Genomic DNA, 17,748 nt, shown 5'->3' with positions numbered 1-17,748 from the left:
GTGCTTAAAATTCAATTACCCACTTATTGATAGCTCTCAGGGGTGCTAAAGAAGTGGACACGGTGCTGGTGGAGGTGTGGATGATTTCCCAGGAGGCCTCAGTCTGCTCCACACATCTCCAGCTGGATCTATTTCATGGCTTTACTCATCAGCGGCCGACGCAGATGGAGCAGAAGCAGCCGTCATACACCTGCACACACCAGCGCACGCAGACACACACAGACACACACAGACACACACAGACACAACACACAAACAAGTCATTTATTATTGTACATGCTGACAGTCTTAGAGTCACTAGACATTAAGTGAGCTATCTAACGGGCAAGAAAATGGCCTTTGAAAATATGAAATGAAATAAAAAAGAAATAAAAAGAAATGTATTCATATAAAAGAATATATCCCCAGAACAATTGACCTAACATACAGCAGGAATATATTTTATTTAAAAAAGGGTATATACACTACACTGTACATATATTCTGAGTGTCAGTCTTTAAATGTTAGCGTACAATGTTAGTGTAATGTTTGCATTCATTTTATTTACCCGAGTCCACCATTATTTCTCCACATTGTTATTTTATTAGTCTTATCTATTTTTGTTCTTTAAAGATTATATGATATTTCTTGTACTTTTGTCCATCATGAAAGGGACATCTATGATTTTGGGCAATGCAAGTAACATTTCCTTGACTAAATCTACTTTATAAAATAAATATTGAGTCCAAACCTTACATACATTATATGATATCTAAAGAAAACACAACAAACGTTTGACCTGGGCGCACCACCCTGGCACATGAAGGCAGCCTTGACATACATTATGAATTCATTCCTTACAACAAAATCGACTCCTTGGTAATCCCCCCCTTCTCTGATAATGAGTGTAAAATTGATAATCTATAAAAACCTCCATAAGTCTCCAAACGTTTTAAGGGAAAACTGTTGGTTTTATTGCTGTAGCTTTAGCTCATCAGGGCTTGGCTCAGCACAAAGCCACAGGTAGCCTGCAGGTTAGCCACGCGTCTGAAAGTCCCCAGAGGAGCCTCGGCTTGCCGCTGGCCTCGTTCCCCCCGCTAATTACAGCACTCATCTCCGCTCTCCCATGAGACGCAACCACTCTGATGACAAGACGCCGCACTGTTTGCAGCTCTGCATCAGCAGGCAACAGCTGGGGCCGCCCGCTGCACGTCAATACTCAGAGGGGGGGGGGGGGGGGTCGAGAGGGGAGTAATGACAATGTGTGTGTATGTTGGGGGAACCATGATGCATTCATTCACACCAAGCAGGGATGATTCAGTTGCTTTTTGCAGATAACTCTTGCTACTAGGGCTGCCCCTTCTCAGATGATTAGGCAAGTAATTGGTCGCTTTGCTCTTAGACAAGTCTGTTTTTATGTTTTAACGCTGAATGACTTACAAGAAACTCAATAGCAAATCTTTGTGAGAGTCAAATTGGACAGACAACCATTGGTCGACAAAATGGTATAAATGTTAGTCGATTTCGATTTTTTTTTTTAAGGAGAGGGCAGCCCTAATTTCTTCTCAATCTGTTGAGATGTATTTCTGCTTTGACTCCAGAACTCAATAACATGCAGCCTGAGGTCAGCTATGCCACATCATGTAATCTAACATGAGTTTTGATTGGAACATAAAGATGAATCTTGTTGTCCTTTCATGTGACAGGGTCAGCTTACAGCCTACATGTCCCTAAGGATGTCAGGGGATCGATGAGCTCTGTACATACTGTACTCCTCGCAGTGTGATTGCACTGACTGTTCATTAGCAGGACGCTGGGCTTTAATGGTCTGCACGCTTCTGTCGGCCGTAAATCTCCAAGACTCCACCCAGGTTTGCTCCCTTGTCTCATCAAAGGGCTGTGAAGAATGAAGTCAGTGTGATGAAAAAGAGAATGAGATTTATCTGCCTTCCTCCTCCTCCTCCTCCTCCTCCTCCTCCTCCTCCTCCTCCTCCTCAACGCACTAAGACGAGTTTGTGCCACTGGATGCGTTTGAGATGCTGATGAGCCTGCTGCTGGCCAAAAACAGGAACGTCAGTGTGTCTTTCTGCCATGTCCAAAGTGAGTAAAGTGAGGAGTCAAGAGTAGAGACTCAAAGCAGAGGAGGAAAGACACAAGTGAGGTTTACTTTGTCTGTTTAGACCAGGAGGAAGCAAGAGACAGGCAGCCGCCAAAAGGTACAAATCATGTGGTTGCAGCACAAATACATGCAGGCATTTATATACAAATATATATAGACACAGTAAGTTTATCTAAATATCCCTCCGGCATCACTTTACCCAAAAATCAAGCAAAGACCCACTATCTTAAAAGACATGCTAATTCCTGAACAGCACTTGGACAGCTGGCTGAAATTGTGTGCAAAAACTCCTTTAATAGCCTCTTAAACAATGTTTTTTTTTAGGGGACAACTTGACATTTGACTTCTATTATTACTCCTCCCTTCAAAGTTTGAATGTACTGTATTAGGGGAACCTTGTCTAATAAATATACGGGTTCACACAAATGTTATCCTAAGGAATTTCTTCACGGTGGGGCGTCAGAGTAGCTCACCTGGTATCCTCATAAGAGTGTGTCCTCACTGCAGGGGCTCGGTATCAAATCCTCAGCTGCATGTCTTCGCCTCTCTCTCCAACTGTTCTATCAAATCAAAGATGAAACCAGGGAACAATATAAACAATAGTATGAAGTACTGTCTGTTTTAAGTTAGATACTGGGCCAGCTTTCTTTGCTATTTTCCCCACCAAAAAAAAAATCGATATTTTCTTCTTTTATTTAATTTTTTTAAAACCCTCTTTTAAATATACACCTTAATGACGATTGATGATTTTTTTTGGGACCATTTATCAGATACCTGAATCTTGTTTCATATATCTGCACCAGATCACATTTTTTGTTTTAATTGATCAATTATATTTTTATTTTCAAATATGAACAGCGCGCCCCTGTTGTTGGTCCTTCGTCAGTTGTATAAAGGCAATTTTGTAAATATTTCTTTAGACATTATTTCATTTCATATGCAAAAATTCAAAAATATGAATCATGATCGGCACTTTAACCAAGAGATAACTTTTTTTTGCAGCGAGAAGCAGAATGCTAATAAATAACCTTATGTATTGCTGCATTAAGAGTCAGATTGAATCTCTCTTTGTATAATCCACCAATAAGTATGCAGTAACAACAACAACAACAACAACAACAACAACAACAACAACCTATCAACACCAGTCGGATGAATCATTATGATTATCCATAAGACACCAGATATGTTTCAATGCTGGTTGCAGGTCTATCTATTCATCTTTTCAGAGGGGCTAATTGTGAGAAAATGTTGTTTGACAGTTGGATGATGTCATGGTCTGTCCAGCGAGTGTGGAGCAGTGGAGAGTGAAGACATGTTGCTGCGACCCATTCATTCTGACCTTTTTCATGCAGTTCCAGGTCAAGAAATTTAGGTCAGAGAACAATGCACTCTCTCTGTTAGACCGTAGCGGGGTGCCAGAGACCCTCTCATGCTCCCCTCTGACCCCCAAGCCTTCACATCCAACCACTCAACACAACGTAACTTGGCAGACACATGAAAACACCCTGTGGATTTGAGTTGGGAGAGATGCTTCAGACCGTTGAATAAAGCAGGGTGGGGAGGCACCTTGTGGTTAGATATCACAACTACACGATCTATCTTTCTATCTGTGGATGATGAAGTCAAGTCTTGTGTTTGTGGGAATGTGGGGGTCTCAAAAAGAGAGTTACCTTCCACAATAAAAAAAATAACACATCATTAATAATATATAGGCTGGTTCAGGTATTTATAAGCAGGCATATTTAAATATTTACCCACTTCAAGAGGAGACTAAACAGTATTCAATTAGCCTACATTTTGGTCTATACAATGAACAATTACAAATGAGTTGTTTAGTTGACTGACATTGTCAGACTAATACATTTTACAGCATGATCTACAGTGCTACAATTATTCTAGTAAATGCATTGTTACTTTGTAAAACATATGGGTCATTTAAAATGTGCCCTGGTGGCCATTTTTAAAAGGGAAAGAGGGTAAAGAGTAAATAAAGAATTACAAATGTTCTTCAAGGTTGTGTCTTCCTATTGTAAGTCGCTTTGGATAAAAGCGTCAGCGAAATGCAATGTAATGTAATGTAAAAAGAAAATATATAAAAAGGTGAAATTATAGTCCTGTTAATGTTAAGTTAAACAACACATTAAGGCTACTACACAAGTGCATTCAAAATTATCCCAATGTACTGTATACAAACAGATCCCAAACAAACACAGTTAATTTTCTACAGACCTAACGTGGCAGCCTGAGCATAAAACCGATAGATAAATAAAGATGTCTTTCCAATAGCTTTACCGGAGTTAACCAGAGGACACTGCTCGGACATTAAACAATACATAAACAGCGGCATTACACCTCTCACATTTTAGCAGCAGAAGAAAGAATCACCATGTCAGACAAATTAACATGTATAACAATAAAAACTCCACAGCTGGCGTATTGCAGCTGCAGGTTAGCGTACATACATCCCAATGTGTTTGTTGTACTACTCACCTGTTTGATGAATCGCATGTTTTTAAATGTATGAGGAAGTCCTGCTCCAGGCTCAGTCATCTCGGCCTTTGTGTTTTTCAAACATTTTGAGCTGAATACATCTCTGTAGTCACAAATACAGAGTCCTCTCACACACCTCTCTGAAGGGAAGGTTCTGCAGTGGACACAGGATCCACCTGAGGAGCCACCATTCACGTTAGCATTGTAGCTACGTGAATGGTGTTGGCAACGTATTTTTTTGTTGTGTCTTCTTCTTTATCGGTTTTATGGCGATGTGTTCAGATTGTTTATGTGAAAGAGTGACAATTACAGACAAATATAAACATGTTTTTTGGCTGCAGTGTTATATCCCGCCACTAGATGCCACTCCAGTTTGCTGCTTGATGACGTCACGTTTGTCCAAGTCAAATACCCTATGAGCGAGACTATTTCTCGCCGGGTGCGGTGGCGCGCGCCTGTAATCCAAGTTACTGGGAGGCTGAGGCTGGCGAAGCGTTTGAGCTCAGGAGATCTGAGCTGCAGCGGACTATGCCGATCGGGTGTCCGCACTAAGTTCGGTATCGATATGGTGCTCCTGAGGGAGCTCGGGACCACCAGGTCGTCTAAGGAGGGGTGCATCGGCCAAGGCCGGAGACGGAGCAGGCCAAAGCCCCCGTGCCGCTCAGTAGTGGGATCGCGCCTGTGAATAGACGCTGTAGAGCAGCCTGTGCAATACAGCGGGACCCAGTCTTTTTAACAAAAAAATAAAATACTACAACAACACCACACTCAAAAATTATATTTGTCCACCACACAGCAGCTTCATGACTACCTTTTTATCTTCTTATTCTCATGAAAAACCCTCGTGAAGCAGTTGATCTGCGTGTCCTACACTGCCTCCACCCGGAGGAAACCTGAAACTACATCAACAACACAATACTTTTTTGGACATGACGCATTTCTCAGTAACCGAGTTTGAGTAAAGGAGTTTGTTTCAGTTATCCTGTTTTTGATCATAATTTGGATATGGCGTTTACATAGAATATGAAAAACGTGTTCCTATCCGTGTATGAAGTGGTGGCATGTAGATAATTAGATTTACTCAAGAACTAAGCTTAACCCTTCTCTTGCGTTAGGTCATACCCCCCTTCCCATGCTATTTTCGGTCAAAATAGATGGTTGACATCTCATTTGAACAGTCAAAGCAAGTAGAATCAAGGTATGACAGACAGAATGACACCAGGTGTGAATTTCATATTAGTTTTGGCAGTAAGTTCAAAGATAGTGCTTATTTTACATTACTGTATATTATGAAAATGCTTGCCATGTAGGCTGTGTTTACTGGAGATGGAAATGCTTTAGTTAGTGTTGTAGCTTAGATTCTTCCCGTTCCAATGATGTATGGCATGTATTGATTTGATACAAGCAAGCCAGTGTTTCATGTCATGGTCCGGACCCACCGGTGGGCCCATCAAGTTCAGCATTCACTGTGATGAATATAAAATAAGGCACTGATAATATTTTCCTCAATGAACATGTATTGAAAGAGAAATATACCATAACAGAACGTGTGTGTGTGTTCACGTGTGCTCACACACATGATTGGCAATGCAAAATTGTGGAATGTCACCTCAGGCTCCTCTCCCTCAGGGGCTTCTATCTCAGGGGCCTCTCCTTCAGGGGCCTCTTCCTGGTCTGTTGTAGGCTCATAGTCTGGATCACTGTTGTCTTCCATTTCTGAGACATCTTCCTCTATCTCCTCTTCATCTGGTTCAAAAATGTGTCCCGAGCCCCTCACGCAGAAAATAGCCTAAAGAAATATCTCCACATTTGGTAATTGTTCTGATAAACTGAATGTTAGATGTTCTTTTATGGGTTGATAAACTTGGCTTACTTTTTCAGATATATAAACTATTAAAAAGAAATGTACTTTTTAGAAAGGGGGAAAAATACACATACATATTTGACTGTAGTTTTAATGCATGAACACACTGCTGCTACTGAAACGAAATCATTTCCCAATTTGGGATCGATAAAGTACCTATCTATCTTTAATATAGTAATGGATTATAATTGCATTACTTTTAAAGATAGTAATTTCTATACAGCAGTATGATGCTGAAGAAGGAATAGAAGAAAAAAAATGTTGCCCCAAAATACCTGAAAGTATTACAAAATATTAGCACGTTTCAGAATCTCTCCCAGTAGAACTCATGTGATACAGCATCGTTTTCCTCATCGAAAGAGACACCAAACACTGGATCAATCATTATTTTATTTATTTGTTAAATTACAATGGTTAAAGTTCGTGGTCTTCTGGGTGGTAAAGTTCGCTCATCAGACGGTAGATGTACGACGGTGCATGTCCTCCGATGTTAGAGATGAACAGTGTGATGAGTTCAGGGGGGACATAGTCAAAGACCGGACAGTGCACGTTCACCTTTGAGAGAATCTCACCTGAAATACAAATTGTAAAATGTGAGTTTCCCAGAAAATGTACTAAAAGAGGTACATACATTTTCAAAGTTTATTTTCTAGAAATAAATAGTTAGTTGATTGACTGTTAATAAGCACTTTGTAAGGAATGTCAGTTACCTTCAGTGAAAGGAAGCACTTCATGTGGAGAGACAAACTTATGGAAGGTATCTTCTTCATTCGGGAACTAAGGACACCAAATAGTTTCATCGTCATTTTGCTGTCAGCAGAAATTACAATAATCTGTGAAACTATTGTGTTCTTACTTGAGGCGAGAGCTTGAACATGGGAGCACAAACAATCAGCGGTGTGGAGTGGTGCTTGGCGGCGAGGGCCAGGGTGTGCGTCCCGTTGACGGCCCTCAGACCTCCGTTGGCCAGAACTGTCTGCGTCCCGATGATCACCTGTAAGCAGATTTCCACGCAGGTTAAACCGCATGCTCTGACATGACTGTTTTAAAGCCTTCTTTGGTGTTAAATACCTTATTAACTCGAGACATGACTGCAAATATGGCAGCGTCTGCGATGACGGTTGTTTCAATTTCTGCTTTTGAGAGACTGGTTGCCATCTCATGTCCCTGGTAAGAGGTGAACAAATCAGATCATGTAATCATTCATCTCAAAAACACCATTTGTTATTGTTTTTACTAGCTTAACGAAATCTCTTGATTTTCAAACCTGGCAGAACGGGGCGCACTCTGCCACAATGACGTGGAACTTGCGTTTGCGTGCAGCGTCCTTCAGGAAGGCCTCCACGGTGCGAGAGCGGCCGATGGTCATGATGACCTCGTTAGAGTGGATGTGCTCCAGGGCCTGCATCGAAATGTTGTCAGTGGTTCCCTCTGAAAAGCAAAGTGGTGAAGGGAGAAGCAGCAAAACGTTTTATCCTCACAGAATTAACACAGACATCACATCAATTGTATGAAAACCAGCTGACGGATAATGACCTGATTAAAAAAAAATAATAATAATAACATACCCAGCTCGGTTAGCAGCTCATTGATGGCCTCGATGACGTTTGCTTTCAGAGCGGAGAAATGCTGCCCGAAGTTCTCCTCGCTGAGTTCTCCAGACGTCAGCAGCTTGTGGAGAGATTCCTGCTGGTCCGTTTCTTCACTGCTGCCTCGAGATCTGATCAAGAAATGATCAAATAAAATACAAAAATCTTATATCTCTAAACACAACATGTACTCTTTCAACATTAATTTCCTTTTATTTGATAAATATCTTCTTATGAAAATTATAATGTCATGGAGACCAAACAACTTCATACCAGAAACAAGAAACCATAATAAAAGCCAAAATGTCCTATCAAATATAACGGGCATCACTTTGACTATAACTTATCAGCATCGACTCACATGATTCTTGAGTGTAGGTGCCTCCTATGTGCAATCAACTCAGATATTATAATATAGGGAGTGTGTATAACCAATGGCTTTAATCTTTAACCTCTCCAGCCCAGTGACTTTAACAGCCGTCATACTGTTTAATCCTCACCTGGCATATTCCTCTCTGATGATCTTTAACACCCGTCTGATCATGTTTCCAACAGTGGTCTCTGAAGGCTGGGCGGCAATCATTCTCCTCCCCTCTTTACGGATTATCTCCATCAGATCACCTGAAACCAAGTTCATTAGTTTGGAAAAATGTTTTTTTAAATGTTAAAACTTCTGAGGATTCCACTATTATAGATGACAGTATTAGTATCCATCATTGTTTACTCTATGAGAAAGAAGTGTGGGGGGGGGGGGGTTACCTTGGTTGGTTATTGGCTAATGGTTACACAAGCCAAAAAGACATTATGACATCATAGAGTGGCCAAAATCTGATCAGCTCATTTTCAGACAGGTTTTTATATAAATGGATCAGGACTAAAAGTGAGCGAAGCTTTTTTTCTTGAAACTTTCCGAATCTATTTACACAGAGGGGACACATTTGTATGTATAAAAGACATGAAAAAGTGGATTTCGTCTAATAGGTGACTTTTAAGAATTAGAAATACTGGCTACATACTTGTTAACATCGTTTGGTTATCACATTATCTAGATCTATCTATCTGAAAATATAGGTAACTACGTCTATTTGCTCGCTCAGCAGTTAACTGACAAACTCCTTCCCTTGAACAACAACTACATATTGTACTACATACTATTGAACTATAAGTTACTATACAAATAAGTAACCACATTGTTGACAGCTGTTGTCGTCGTCACAACAGGTTTGCCAGAAGTCCTCACTGTTCAGCTACGACAGCAGGAACTACGTTAGCTAGCTGTAATGTTGAGTTAAACAGTGAATCAACAAAGGGAGTAGCATGAATCACCTGCGCTGCTCCACCGAGGCTGGGCTGTGATTCTGCGGAGCAGGGACGTCGTTTCTCGGGCTGTCTCGGCCGAGCCCCGCAGCGGTCCTGTCCCGCAGCCTCCACGCTTCAGGTCGGACAGAAACGCTTCAATTCTCTCCGTCAGGTCTATTTCTTTGTCTGGGCCCGGCATAGTTGATATATAAAGGACTTGCTACTGTCAGTTTAAAGGCTCGACAACTGAAGTATTTCTACCATGCAATGTTTTGACCATGAGGAAGTACTTTCGGAGTACATCCGGGTGACTTCAACTACGCTTTCATCTGATTGGTGGACTGCTGCACGCATCAATCTGTGGTGTGTTAGCAAACAAGACATCCTGAACAGTGTTTAATGAGTTATTTGGGACTACCTTCGCTACAGTTAAATGTCAATACAATTATATTGTTCGTGTGAGTTTAATTGTTCGTGTTTTTCGATGTCTGACGAGGCCAGGCTAAATAAAACAAGCAGAGAATATAATGAGAGCCAAACACCGTTGTAACATCCAATTCTGTAACTCCTTTATGTTTCTCTTTTGAAATAGATGCGAAGGAAAGGAAAAACATTGACGCATTTAATTTAACTAATCGAAACACATTGTCAAATTGTCCAAGAGTATTTTTAGATGTTTATTTCAGTTTCATGAGTTTAGTTTAGTGCTATGACGTATTGGTTATGTTCATAAATTAAGTCAGGTTGAGTTGTCTTCAGGGGCCCTTTCCACCTATAATCCAGTTGTGTTGTGTCATGTGTATTAATATGTCTCGTAACTTTCAGATTTATCTACTTGTGTCAAAAAGGGTAAGTGTGGGAAACTATTGACACGAAGGGCTGTGGTGGGTGTTATAACCAGATAACTCATTGTAGGATTAAGGCAGAGTCGTTGTAACAGGTTAGGTAATTGAAGTCTATAATTTCCCTCAAACAACTTCATGGTTTGCAAAACCAAATATTTGCTGGCAAATTGAGAAAGTAATGAGTCAGTCATTTTTGGATTTCAGGCTTACCCATCCCTAAACCTAACCCAATGTTGCAATGTTCCTCTGAGGGTTCATTTTGAGATAGGATATCCAAAACATTCCTTTGATCTAAATTGATGGGAAATAAAACACATTGGTTTATTCCCAAATGTGTATTTGGTCCCTAGTTACTTTTCTGAACGACAACATGGATAGCTCTTATTTAATTCTTAAGTATATATCGATGGACCACTTAGATGCATCAGAGTAAGAACGTAAGCTTACTCACCATGTATTGTGGAGCTGTGATAAAACATGAGCAACACCATCACATAATTGTATTAGACACAGTGTATTTAGTAATATTATGAATATTTTAAACTTGAATTCACAATAGTGTTATATTACAGCCTGTTTGTTGTGGGATAAACAAGTTAGACCACACCACTACTAATGTAAATCCATCCAATATTTTATTGAGTAAAAGCCCAACACAAATTTACAAAATGTATCAGTCAACATAAAAATCATTGATTGCGCACAATGCGCATATTCATTGTTAAAACTGTTCCCATGACAGATTCCTCAATAAATCCCTTTCTAAATCAATCTGAATATTTGCAACCACCCACCTTCTCATGTAACCCAAACCTCAAAAGTATTCTAAAGAAAAGAAGCACGCTGGATGGATCGCCACTGTAATTACGATGTGATATTTCAAAAAATGCTAGATAATTAAATATATGAGTGTAAATAAAAGGGGCGCACGACTGAAAGGGAATTTCATAAAGTGTTTGGATTGCCTTCTTCACATTTCCTGTCAAAAGCTTTATTTCTGATCCGACAAAAGAAACTTGCACAACTATATATGAATTGAATCATAAAAGTCAGGTGATTAAATTACTTATAGCCATGCAAACAGTATAATGCTGCAACCTCATCCTAAGGACAAGGTGTTACACTTTTGATCGGTGACAAATTAATGATCAGGTGTTTCAAAAACAAAACTACAACGTGCAAGAGATCATAGAAGTGACCTAATTTATAAATGAGAATATTGCTGACAACTCAAAATCCCCCCCCCCTCCCAAAATATACCTGTAGAAGCAACTAAGTAGCATTTACAATATGAAAACAAACTAAAGACACGGTTAAATTTAGCTACCAAACAAGTATGCAAATTAGGTGACATAACACAGAAGTTCAGTGGTTGCTAATTTTCTCAACAAAGTAACAACAAACCACTTTTTCAAATAGCCTTCACTTGATAAAAGGGCAGCAAGGATGTAGTATGCTTGGCATGGCAAAGAATTTGAATATTAACAGAAGGGCAAAAGACATTCACTCATGGGACATCCATTCGAATGAGCTCAAAATCAAACAACTGTTCAACTGGTTGAAGGAACAAGTTCTTATTCACTAGACTGCAACATTCAAAACAGCGCAGACATAAAAGTGAAGTACCATGAGATGGATGCATCACACTAGTGCAGTGACATACACCTGCCTGGTCTCACAGTGCATTTCTCCCTACAGCGCTTTTCATGTTTCAAAACACTAAATAAGCAGGTGATTTATTTTTTCAGAGGACAACCTTGGTTTCTTTTACAGACCTTGAAACTAGAATTTGAGCCCCTCAACCCCACTCGCTGTTGTTTGCTGAAGTTAGTCCAAGGAGGGTGGATGTTGGGATGTGTTGACTGACTGGCAGGCAGCTTCCTGCAGTGTAAGGAGCCACGAGCCGCTTTACTCGATCAGCTTCTTTGCCTTGAAGAAGCGCCGCAAGTAGAAGACCTGCCATGTGGCCAGGCCAATGAGACAGCACATGGAGAATATGCTGAAGTACAGCACACGTGTGTTGGTGGACTCTAGAGATGGGGGGGGGGGGGTAACAGTATTATTGATCGGGGACAAAAACATTTAGTTTAAGTTTCATTCCCTAAAACCTGATACTTGTCAACACTGGACAGACACTTTGCTTTTTATTAATCTTATATTTCGCTGCTACTAATTCACGATTTAAGCTGCATGTTAAATACTAGAAATATGGGAAAAGCATTTTCAAACTGCAAGACTGTCAGCCATAAACTCTGACATGCTAGAAATCATTGTCAAAGGAAAAAATCCAGGGAAAAAAATGTAGGCGATGTGACCCCTCATGAATTGTACATCAAACAACAACCATCAATAGGGCAGGAATGTACAGGTAGCTGTGGGCAAGCAAAACAGGATGAACATCTGGCCTAATCTTAAGTGTCTGTCGATTTAAGGAAACTAAAAACACATGCAAGGAAGATTTGTAAGTACTTGCTCAGCTCCAACTTCATGAATTGCATTATTTTGTTACCATTGGTGTCCCGCATCTCCTCCTCTCTCTTCTTCATGTAAGCAAAGTCATTGACGATGGACTCCGACAGGTCCTCCAGCCGCCTCAGCTCCACCTCGAGAGGCTTCAGCTTCTCCACCTTGGCAATCTGGATCGACAAAAACAGAAGTTCACAAATTCAGCAAAGTGATGGCAGAGATGTCAATGGTTAAAACGCTTGTGCCGTTATATACTTTGTCCAGCAGGGGTCGGTCTTGGGCTTTGTATTCAACTCAATTGTACAGACACATATTGGACATCAAAAATGTGCCTCTGGGGAATGTACACACCTCGGGTGTTAAAACAAACGTTGTTTTGCTATTTGCTCCCATTTATTTACACTGAAGAGAAGGCTGCATTTGAACTCTGGTGTGAACTGAACAGCTGCACCCACTGAGAAGGTGGAGCAGAGAACAGACCAACCACAGCATTATGAGATACTGATGAACGTGTGACGTGTACAAATTAAACTGTGAACTAACTTTTAAGACTTTTTGGCTAGTTGTGGCAAATATTTTCCCCCTAGAATGAAATTTTCTTCTGTGAAGTGTTGATCATGCAGGACAGGTTACAAAACCTGTTCAGTGACTAGTTTACCTGTCAGTCCATGTGACTTATGTCAACTTGTGACATTTTTGTGTGCGAAGCGTAAAACTAAAAACACCACATTGGTCTCTCTCTTCCCTGGCTAAATTGACCTTACTCTAGCCTTGAATTGTCCAATAGCAACAGACATGGACATTTTCCAATTATTGAATTTGCAAAGGGAAATGTGCCTGATGTGGAGCATGCATCTGCCAATGAACACATGCAAACACATTGTGTGACAGGCAGGAACTCTTTCAGGAAATGTACTAAATACCAAGACATCGTGTACCGGCCAGTTTGCAAATGTGCTCAAAAGTAACACACCCTCCTACGTAGGAGAATACAATCTCAGCTCCACCCTCTTGCCCACAGACAGGAAAGCCCACTTGAGCTTTCCCTGAACAACCTCCTCCTACACACTTGCTCACCGAGTGTGAAAGAACATCATTAGTGCACCATGTGTGGGAAGGGGGGCGATTCTCAGCAAACAGTGCTTTCTTTTCATCACCTCTCTGCTTATTAAGTATTGCCTAGACAGCCACAGTGGAACGTAAAATCTATTCTCTGAAGAAATGATGATGCACAACAGTTGTGCCTATTTTGGAAAATATGAAATAATTTTTGAGGCAAAGAACCTCCTTCACTGATGTTCCTTTTTATACACATATGGATTTCTTGATGTCATTATCATGTTTTGAGAATAGAAGCATGCCAATGCCACTAACGCAGCCCTAGGCACCCACATTGCTGCCGTCAGCCACAAGTATTTAATGAGGCCAAAAGGTACCGGAGAAGAATGTTCTTGTTTCCAATCCTCAACTTCATTTATTAATCTCATTAAGTCATTGCATAATTTGATGTTGTGCAGCAACAAGGAAACAGTGAAGGGATTGTATGTCTCTTGCATCTCTTCAATGGGAATTTATTTAGTTTGTAACGATAGTTTGATGAGTGCCTCTATCCTGACGAGGGATGGAGGCAGCAAATGTAACCAAGTGGTTGAGTCAGCAATTTTTGTATTTAGAACATTTGGGTGCATTCTCACACAGGCTCATAACATATGGCCATTGGTTTAAATGAACCTCTAGCTTATTCGTTTTTCAAACCTGAATGTGTAGTGAAACCTAGGATGCGACCAAAATGACTTTTATACTTAGGAAGGTTCTAACCGAGTGATATGACCCAGAAATATTAAGTCGAGGCCAGGAAAAGAGCAGGTCAAATTCTCTAAATGCTAAGGAAATGTGCTTCAATGCCTTCTAGACCAGCCTTAACTAATAGAAAAACGATAATGCTGTCCCACAGTTCCTAGCGACCGCACACTTTAGGGGTGTGATTGTATATTGGTTAGGCATCCTTACTAGAATTGTACGCCATTGAGTGTGTCAAGGTATCTGTGTTGTATGCATTATAATCAAGTTGCTCTAAAAATGAAAAACAGTTGCATAATTTAAGTGCAATGGTAATGCTTGGCTTCTTCTTATTCTTTAAGAATTGTCAGTCCCCAATCCTAATGTTTTTGACATCAAGGTCAAGGAAATGCGGTTCGGAAAAGAAATAGGATGTAATTATATTTGACTATTCTACCACAGTCCAGTAGCTGCAGACAGAACGTCTTTATCTGCAGTGTTTGATTTATACTAACAAAAGCAAGCAAATTGTTTTGAATCCAACGCTTACCTCTTCATAGTTTTTGGCTTCCACACCATGCTTCATGTCCAGATTGACCAGCTGGTCAGGCACTCTTCCAGTCCCTGATTAAAAGAGCATATCATGCAATTCATTTGTATAGAACATTTAAATTGCAAAGACGTTCTACCTTTCCTATGCAGATGTAAATCATATATAAAACATGCCACCATTTTTGAATTTCTATAAAATCTTTCCATATGACCACAACAGAAATATCAGCTAAGGGTTACATGTCACTGTATGTGTTGTTAGCAGTTGTAGTATGTATATCTATTATTGAAAGAATAATGTCATTGCATTTCTTCATAAATGTTGTGCAAAAAAGGCGTCCTGGTTTTCACAGTTAACACTTACCCATGGGTGACTTGCTCTCAAAGCACACTTCAAACATGTCATAGTCCTCTGTGGTGAATGCAAACTTTCCTTTGATTGCATCTTCCTTGGAGTAAAGAGTGTGGCTGGAGGAATCTGTGATCTAGAAAGAAAGGCAAAATATGTACATTAATAAACTTCATTACTGAAATCAATTCATATAAAATAAATCCTCCATCAAAAAACGCGAGCCAATTATACTCTGGTTACAGCATCTGGAAACTGGGGATTTACTGATATACATTTTATATAAGATGAGGTGTTTGCATAAAAAAAAGCAACTTAAGGATTTCCTCTTCAATTCTTTGAAATTATATTGGGCATTGTTAAAAAACACTTACATTTAGATTAAACTATTTACAAAAATTGTAAACAAATATAACTGACTTGCAGCCAAAATAAGCTGCATGAAACTATTGTCAAACTGAATACCGGAAAACCCAGAAATGGTGGTTTACATTTCACAGCTGTTAGAACATGGAGACTATTTTATAGAACTACATCAGAAATGTTTGTACGATGATTTAACGGGTTCATAATAAAGTGAGGACAGATGCACTTGTATAATAAATGGAAGAAATCTTGAGACCTAAGCATTTAAATGGATAAATAAGAGTCTATTCAAGCTGTCATTGTAGCTGATGTGGCTAATGTGCTAATGCTAGCTTGTGACTGCATTAGCTGAATGGCCAGTAAGACTGACGTGTAACAGCAGCAGAGACAGTGACGGGAATACTTCACATGATAAAACACAAAATAACCGTCACATTTACACCTACAATGTGTGATAAAGAGGACGTTAATTGGCGCCAGAGTAATTTGAGTTTATGTCAGGATGAATTCTTAAAGGATAAGGTTGGCAAGCCCTGACGTTAGCTAGCTTACTAGCAGCTAAAACCAGGAAGACGTGTTTTCGGGGCCTTGGTTAGCTACAATGCTAACAACAGTTGCACACACTTCATCCGACCCCTATCGACAGTTAAGACTATATTAACAACATATATGGATAGTACTTGTAACTGCTAGCCTGATACAACATAGACTTTAACACACTGGCGTCATTTCGGCCTCAACATAGGCTGGTTACGTTGACTGGAGCTAGCCGCAGGTCTGTGCTTACCTTCAGATTAGTTTTGGTGTTCGCCTGTTCGCTTATTTCATACTCCCCCGTGACGAGGACGTCTTTGTGGATCTCCTCTCGTAAACACTTTCTCGAGTTGACCGGTAAAAAGAAAGAAATTGAGAATACCGATTCCATAAGAACCGGTAACAACAGTAGCGCAGCAAATCGAGCCATGGCTACCCCTCAACCAACCGACCAACCAGCCCGTGCCAGCCAAACAGTTTAACACCGAGTTCCAGCTCACACAGCCGGCCGGATGGAGCTCTGCAGCGCCGCCACTGACCCGGAGGAAGAACTACCGTCTCTAACTAACGACTCTCCTAGGTTACAGTGAGATCACAGAGTAAGACCAATGCATTATGGACAGTTGTAGTCCAGCAGCCTCACATGTTAGTGATTTTAAACATTATTACAAATATCGAAACATAATTAAATTGGTAAGGTTTGAAAAAATATCCAGTACACATTGTTATTGTGGCCTACACTTTTGCTGTAGGCTACTTGCACCTCTTTTGGATAGCCTACTTCCATTGTATGCTATTTATATATTCAGTGATGTAAAGTAACTAATTACATAATTTACTCAAGCACTGTCCTACTTATGTACAATTGTGAGGGACTCATACTTTACTTGTACTTTACTTGAGTTACTCAGGTCAGTTTTTTTTAAAATGTATGAAATTGGCAACGTTTGAAAAGAAAGATCCAGCACATTTTCTCAAGTAGTCATATGCTATTGTGGCCTACTTAATTAGGCAGTACGATACTTGCACTTCTTTTGAGTACTTACATTGTATGCTACTTCATTAATAGTAAAGGCTATTTTTAAATTCACCTCATTTAGATATATTATAAATTAAGTAATGAAAAGTAGCCTGTCCCCGTCGAGCTGCAAAACTAGTGATGAACACATTTATTAATCACTCATTTAAATTGTGTAATATAGCCGAATATACAGTATATGACTTTGACAAGGGTTATTCTTCAAAATTAGTACATTGTACTTTAATTGAATCCTTACACTTTATATTTGTTATACTTTGTACTACGATTTGAATACAGGGCTGTAACTTGTAACAATAAAACTTCCACTTAAGTTAAATATCTGAATCTCTTTTTGACCTTTCAATCCCATCTCAATGTTTTCATCAGTAAAGCTGGCTCCAGTGTTATCTCATGATGCCAAGTGGTCTTATGTGGCAGAGTTTGGAGGGAGGGATGATCTTTGGCTACTCTTTTATGTTAGTGTGGGGGGCCC

The 17,748-nt window shown here is 39.9% G+C and overlaps 2 protein-coding genes and 1 long non-coding RNA gene across 3 annotated transcripts; all 3 read right to left on the bottom strand.

Moving 5' to 3' along the window:
• Positions 1 to 1,976: 1,976 nt before the first annotated feature.
• LOC139433097 (uncharacterized) lies at positions 1,977 to 4,691 on the bottom strand. Its single transcript, XR_011642662.1, has 3 exons — positions 4,592 to 4,691; positions 2,572 to 2,653; positions 1,977 to 2,030 (listed from the first exon to the last, which is right to left on the bottom strand). It is a non-coding gene; the product is annotated as an uncharacterized lncRNA (long non-coding RNA).
• Positions 4,692 to 6,827: 2,136 nt separating this feature from the next.
• Positions 6,828 to 9,659, bottom strand: eif2b2 (eukaryotic translation initiation factor 2B, subunit 2 beta). Its single transcript, XM_034076105.2, has 8 exons — positions 9,371 to 9,659; positions 8,545 to 8,665; positions 8,024 to 8,175; positions 7,723 to 7,886; positions 7,527 to 7,622; positions 7,312 to 7,449; positions 7,166 to 7,232; positions 6,828 to 7,027 (listed from the first exon to the last, which is right to left on the bottom strand). Exons 1-8 carry the CDS (start codon positions 9,540 to 9,542, stop codon positions 6,870 to 6,872), a joined length of 1,068 nt encoding a protein of 355 aa, XP_033931996.1. The 5' UTR covers positions 9,543 to 9,659; the 3' UTR covers positions 6,828 to 6,869.
• A 1,142-nt stretch (positions 9,660 to 10,801) lies between these two features.
• Positions 10,802 to 16,735, bottom strand: tmed10 (transmembrane p24 trafficking protein 10). The gene is made up of 5 exons (XM_034076114.2): positions 16,488 to 16,735; positions 15,350 to 15,470; positions 14,984 to 15,057; positions 12,698 to 12,824; positions 10,802 to 12,218 (listed from the first exon to the last, which is right to left on the bottom strand). The coding sequence occupies exons 1-5, from the start codon at positions 16,662 to 16,664 to the stop codon at positions 12,097 to 12,099; spliced, it is 621 nt and encodes a 206-aa protein (XP_033932005.1). The 5' UTR covers positions 16,665 to 16,735; the 3' UTR covers positions 10,802 to 12,096.
• Positions 16,736 to 17,748: the final 1,013 nt, after the last annotated feature.

The sequence above is a fragment of the Pseudochaenichthys georgianus genome, chromosome 24 (genome assembly GCF_902827115.2).
Source record: "Pseudochaenichthys georgianus chromosome 24, fPseGeo1.2, whole genome shotgun sequence".
Classification (NCBI taxonomy): Eukaryota; Metazoa; Chordata; class Actinopteri; order Perciformes; family Channichthyidae; genus Pseudochaenichthys; species Pseudochaenichthys georgianus.
Note: the sequence above shows the minus strand (reverse complement) of the source record. Positions and strands in the feature narration are given on the sequence as shown.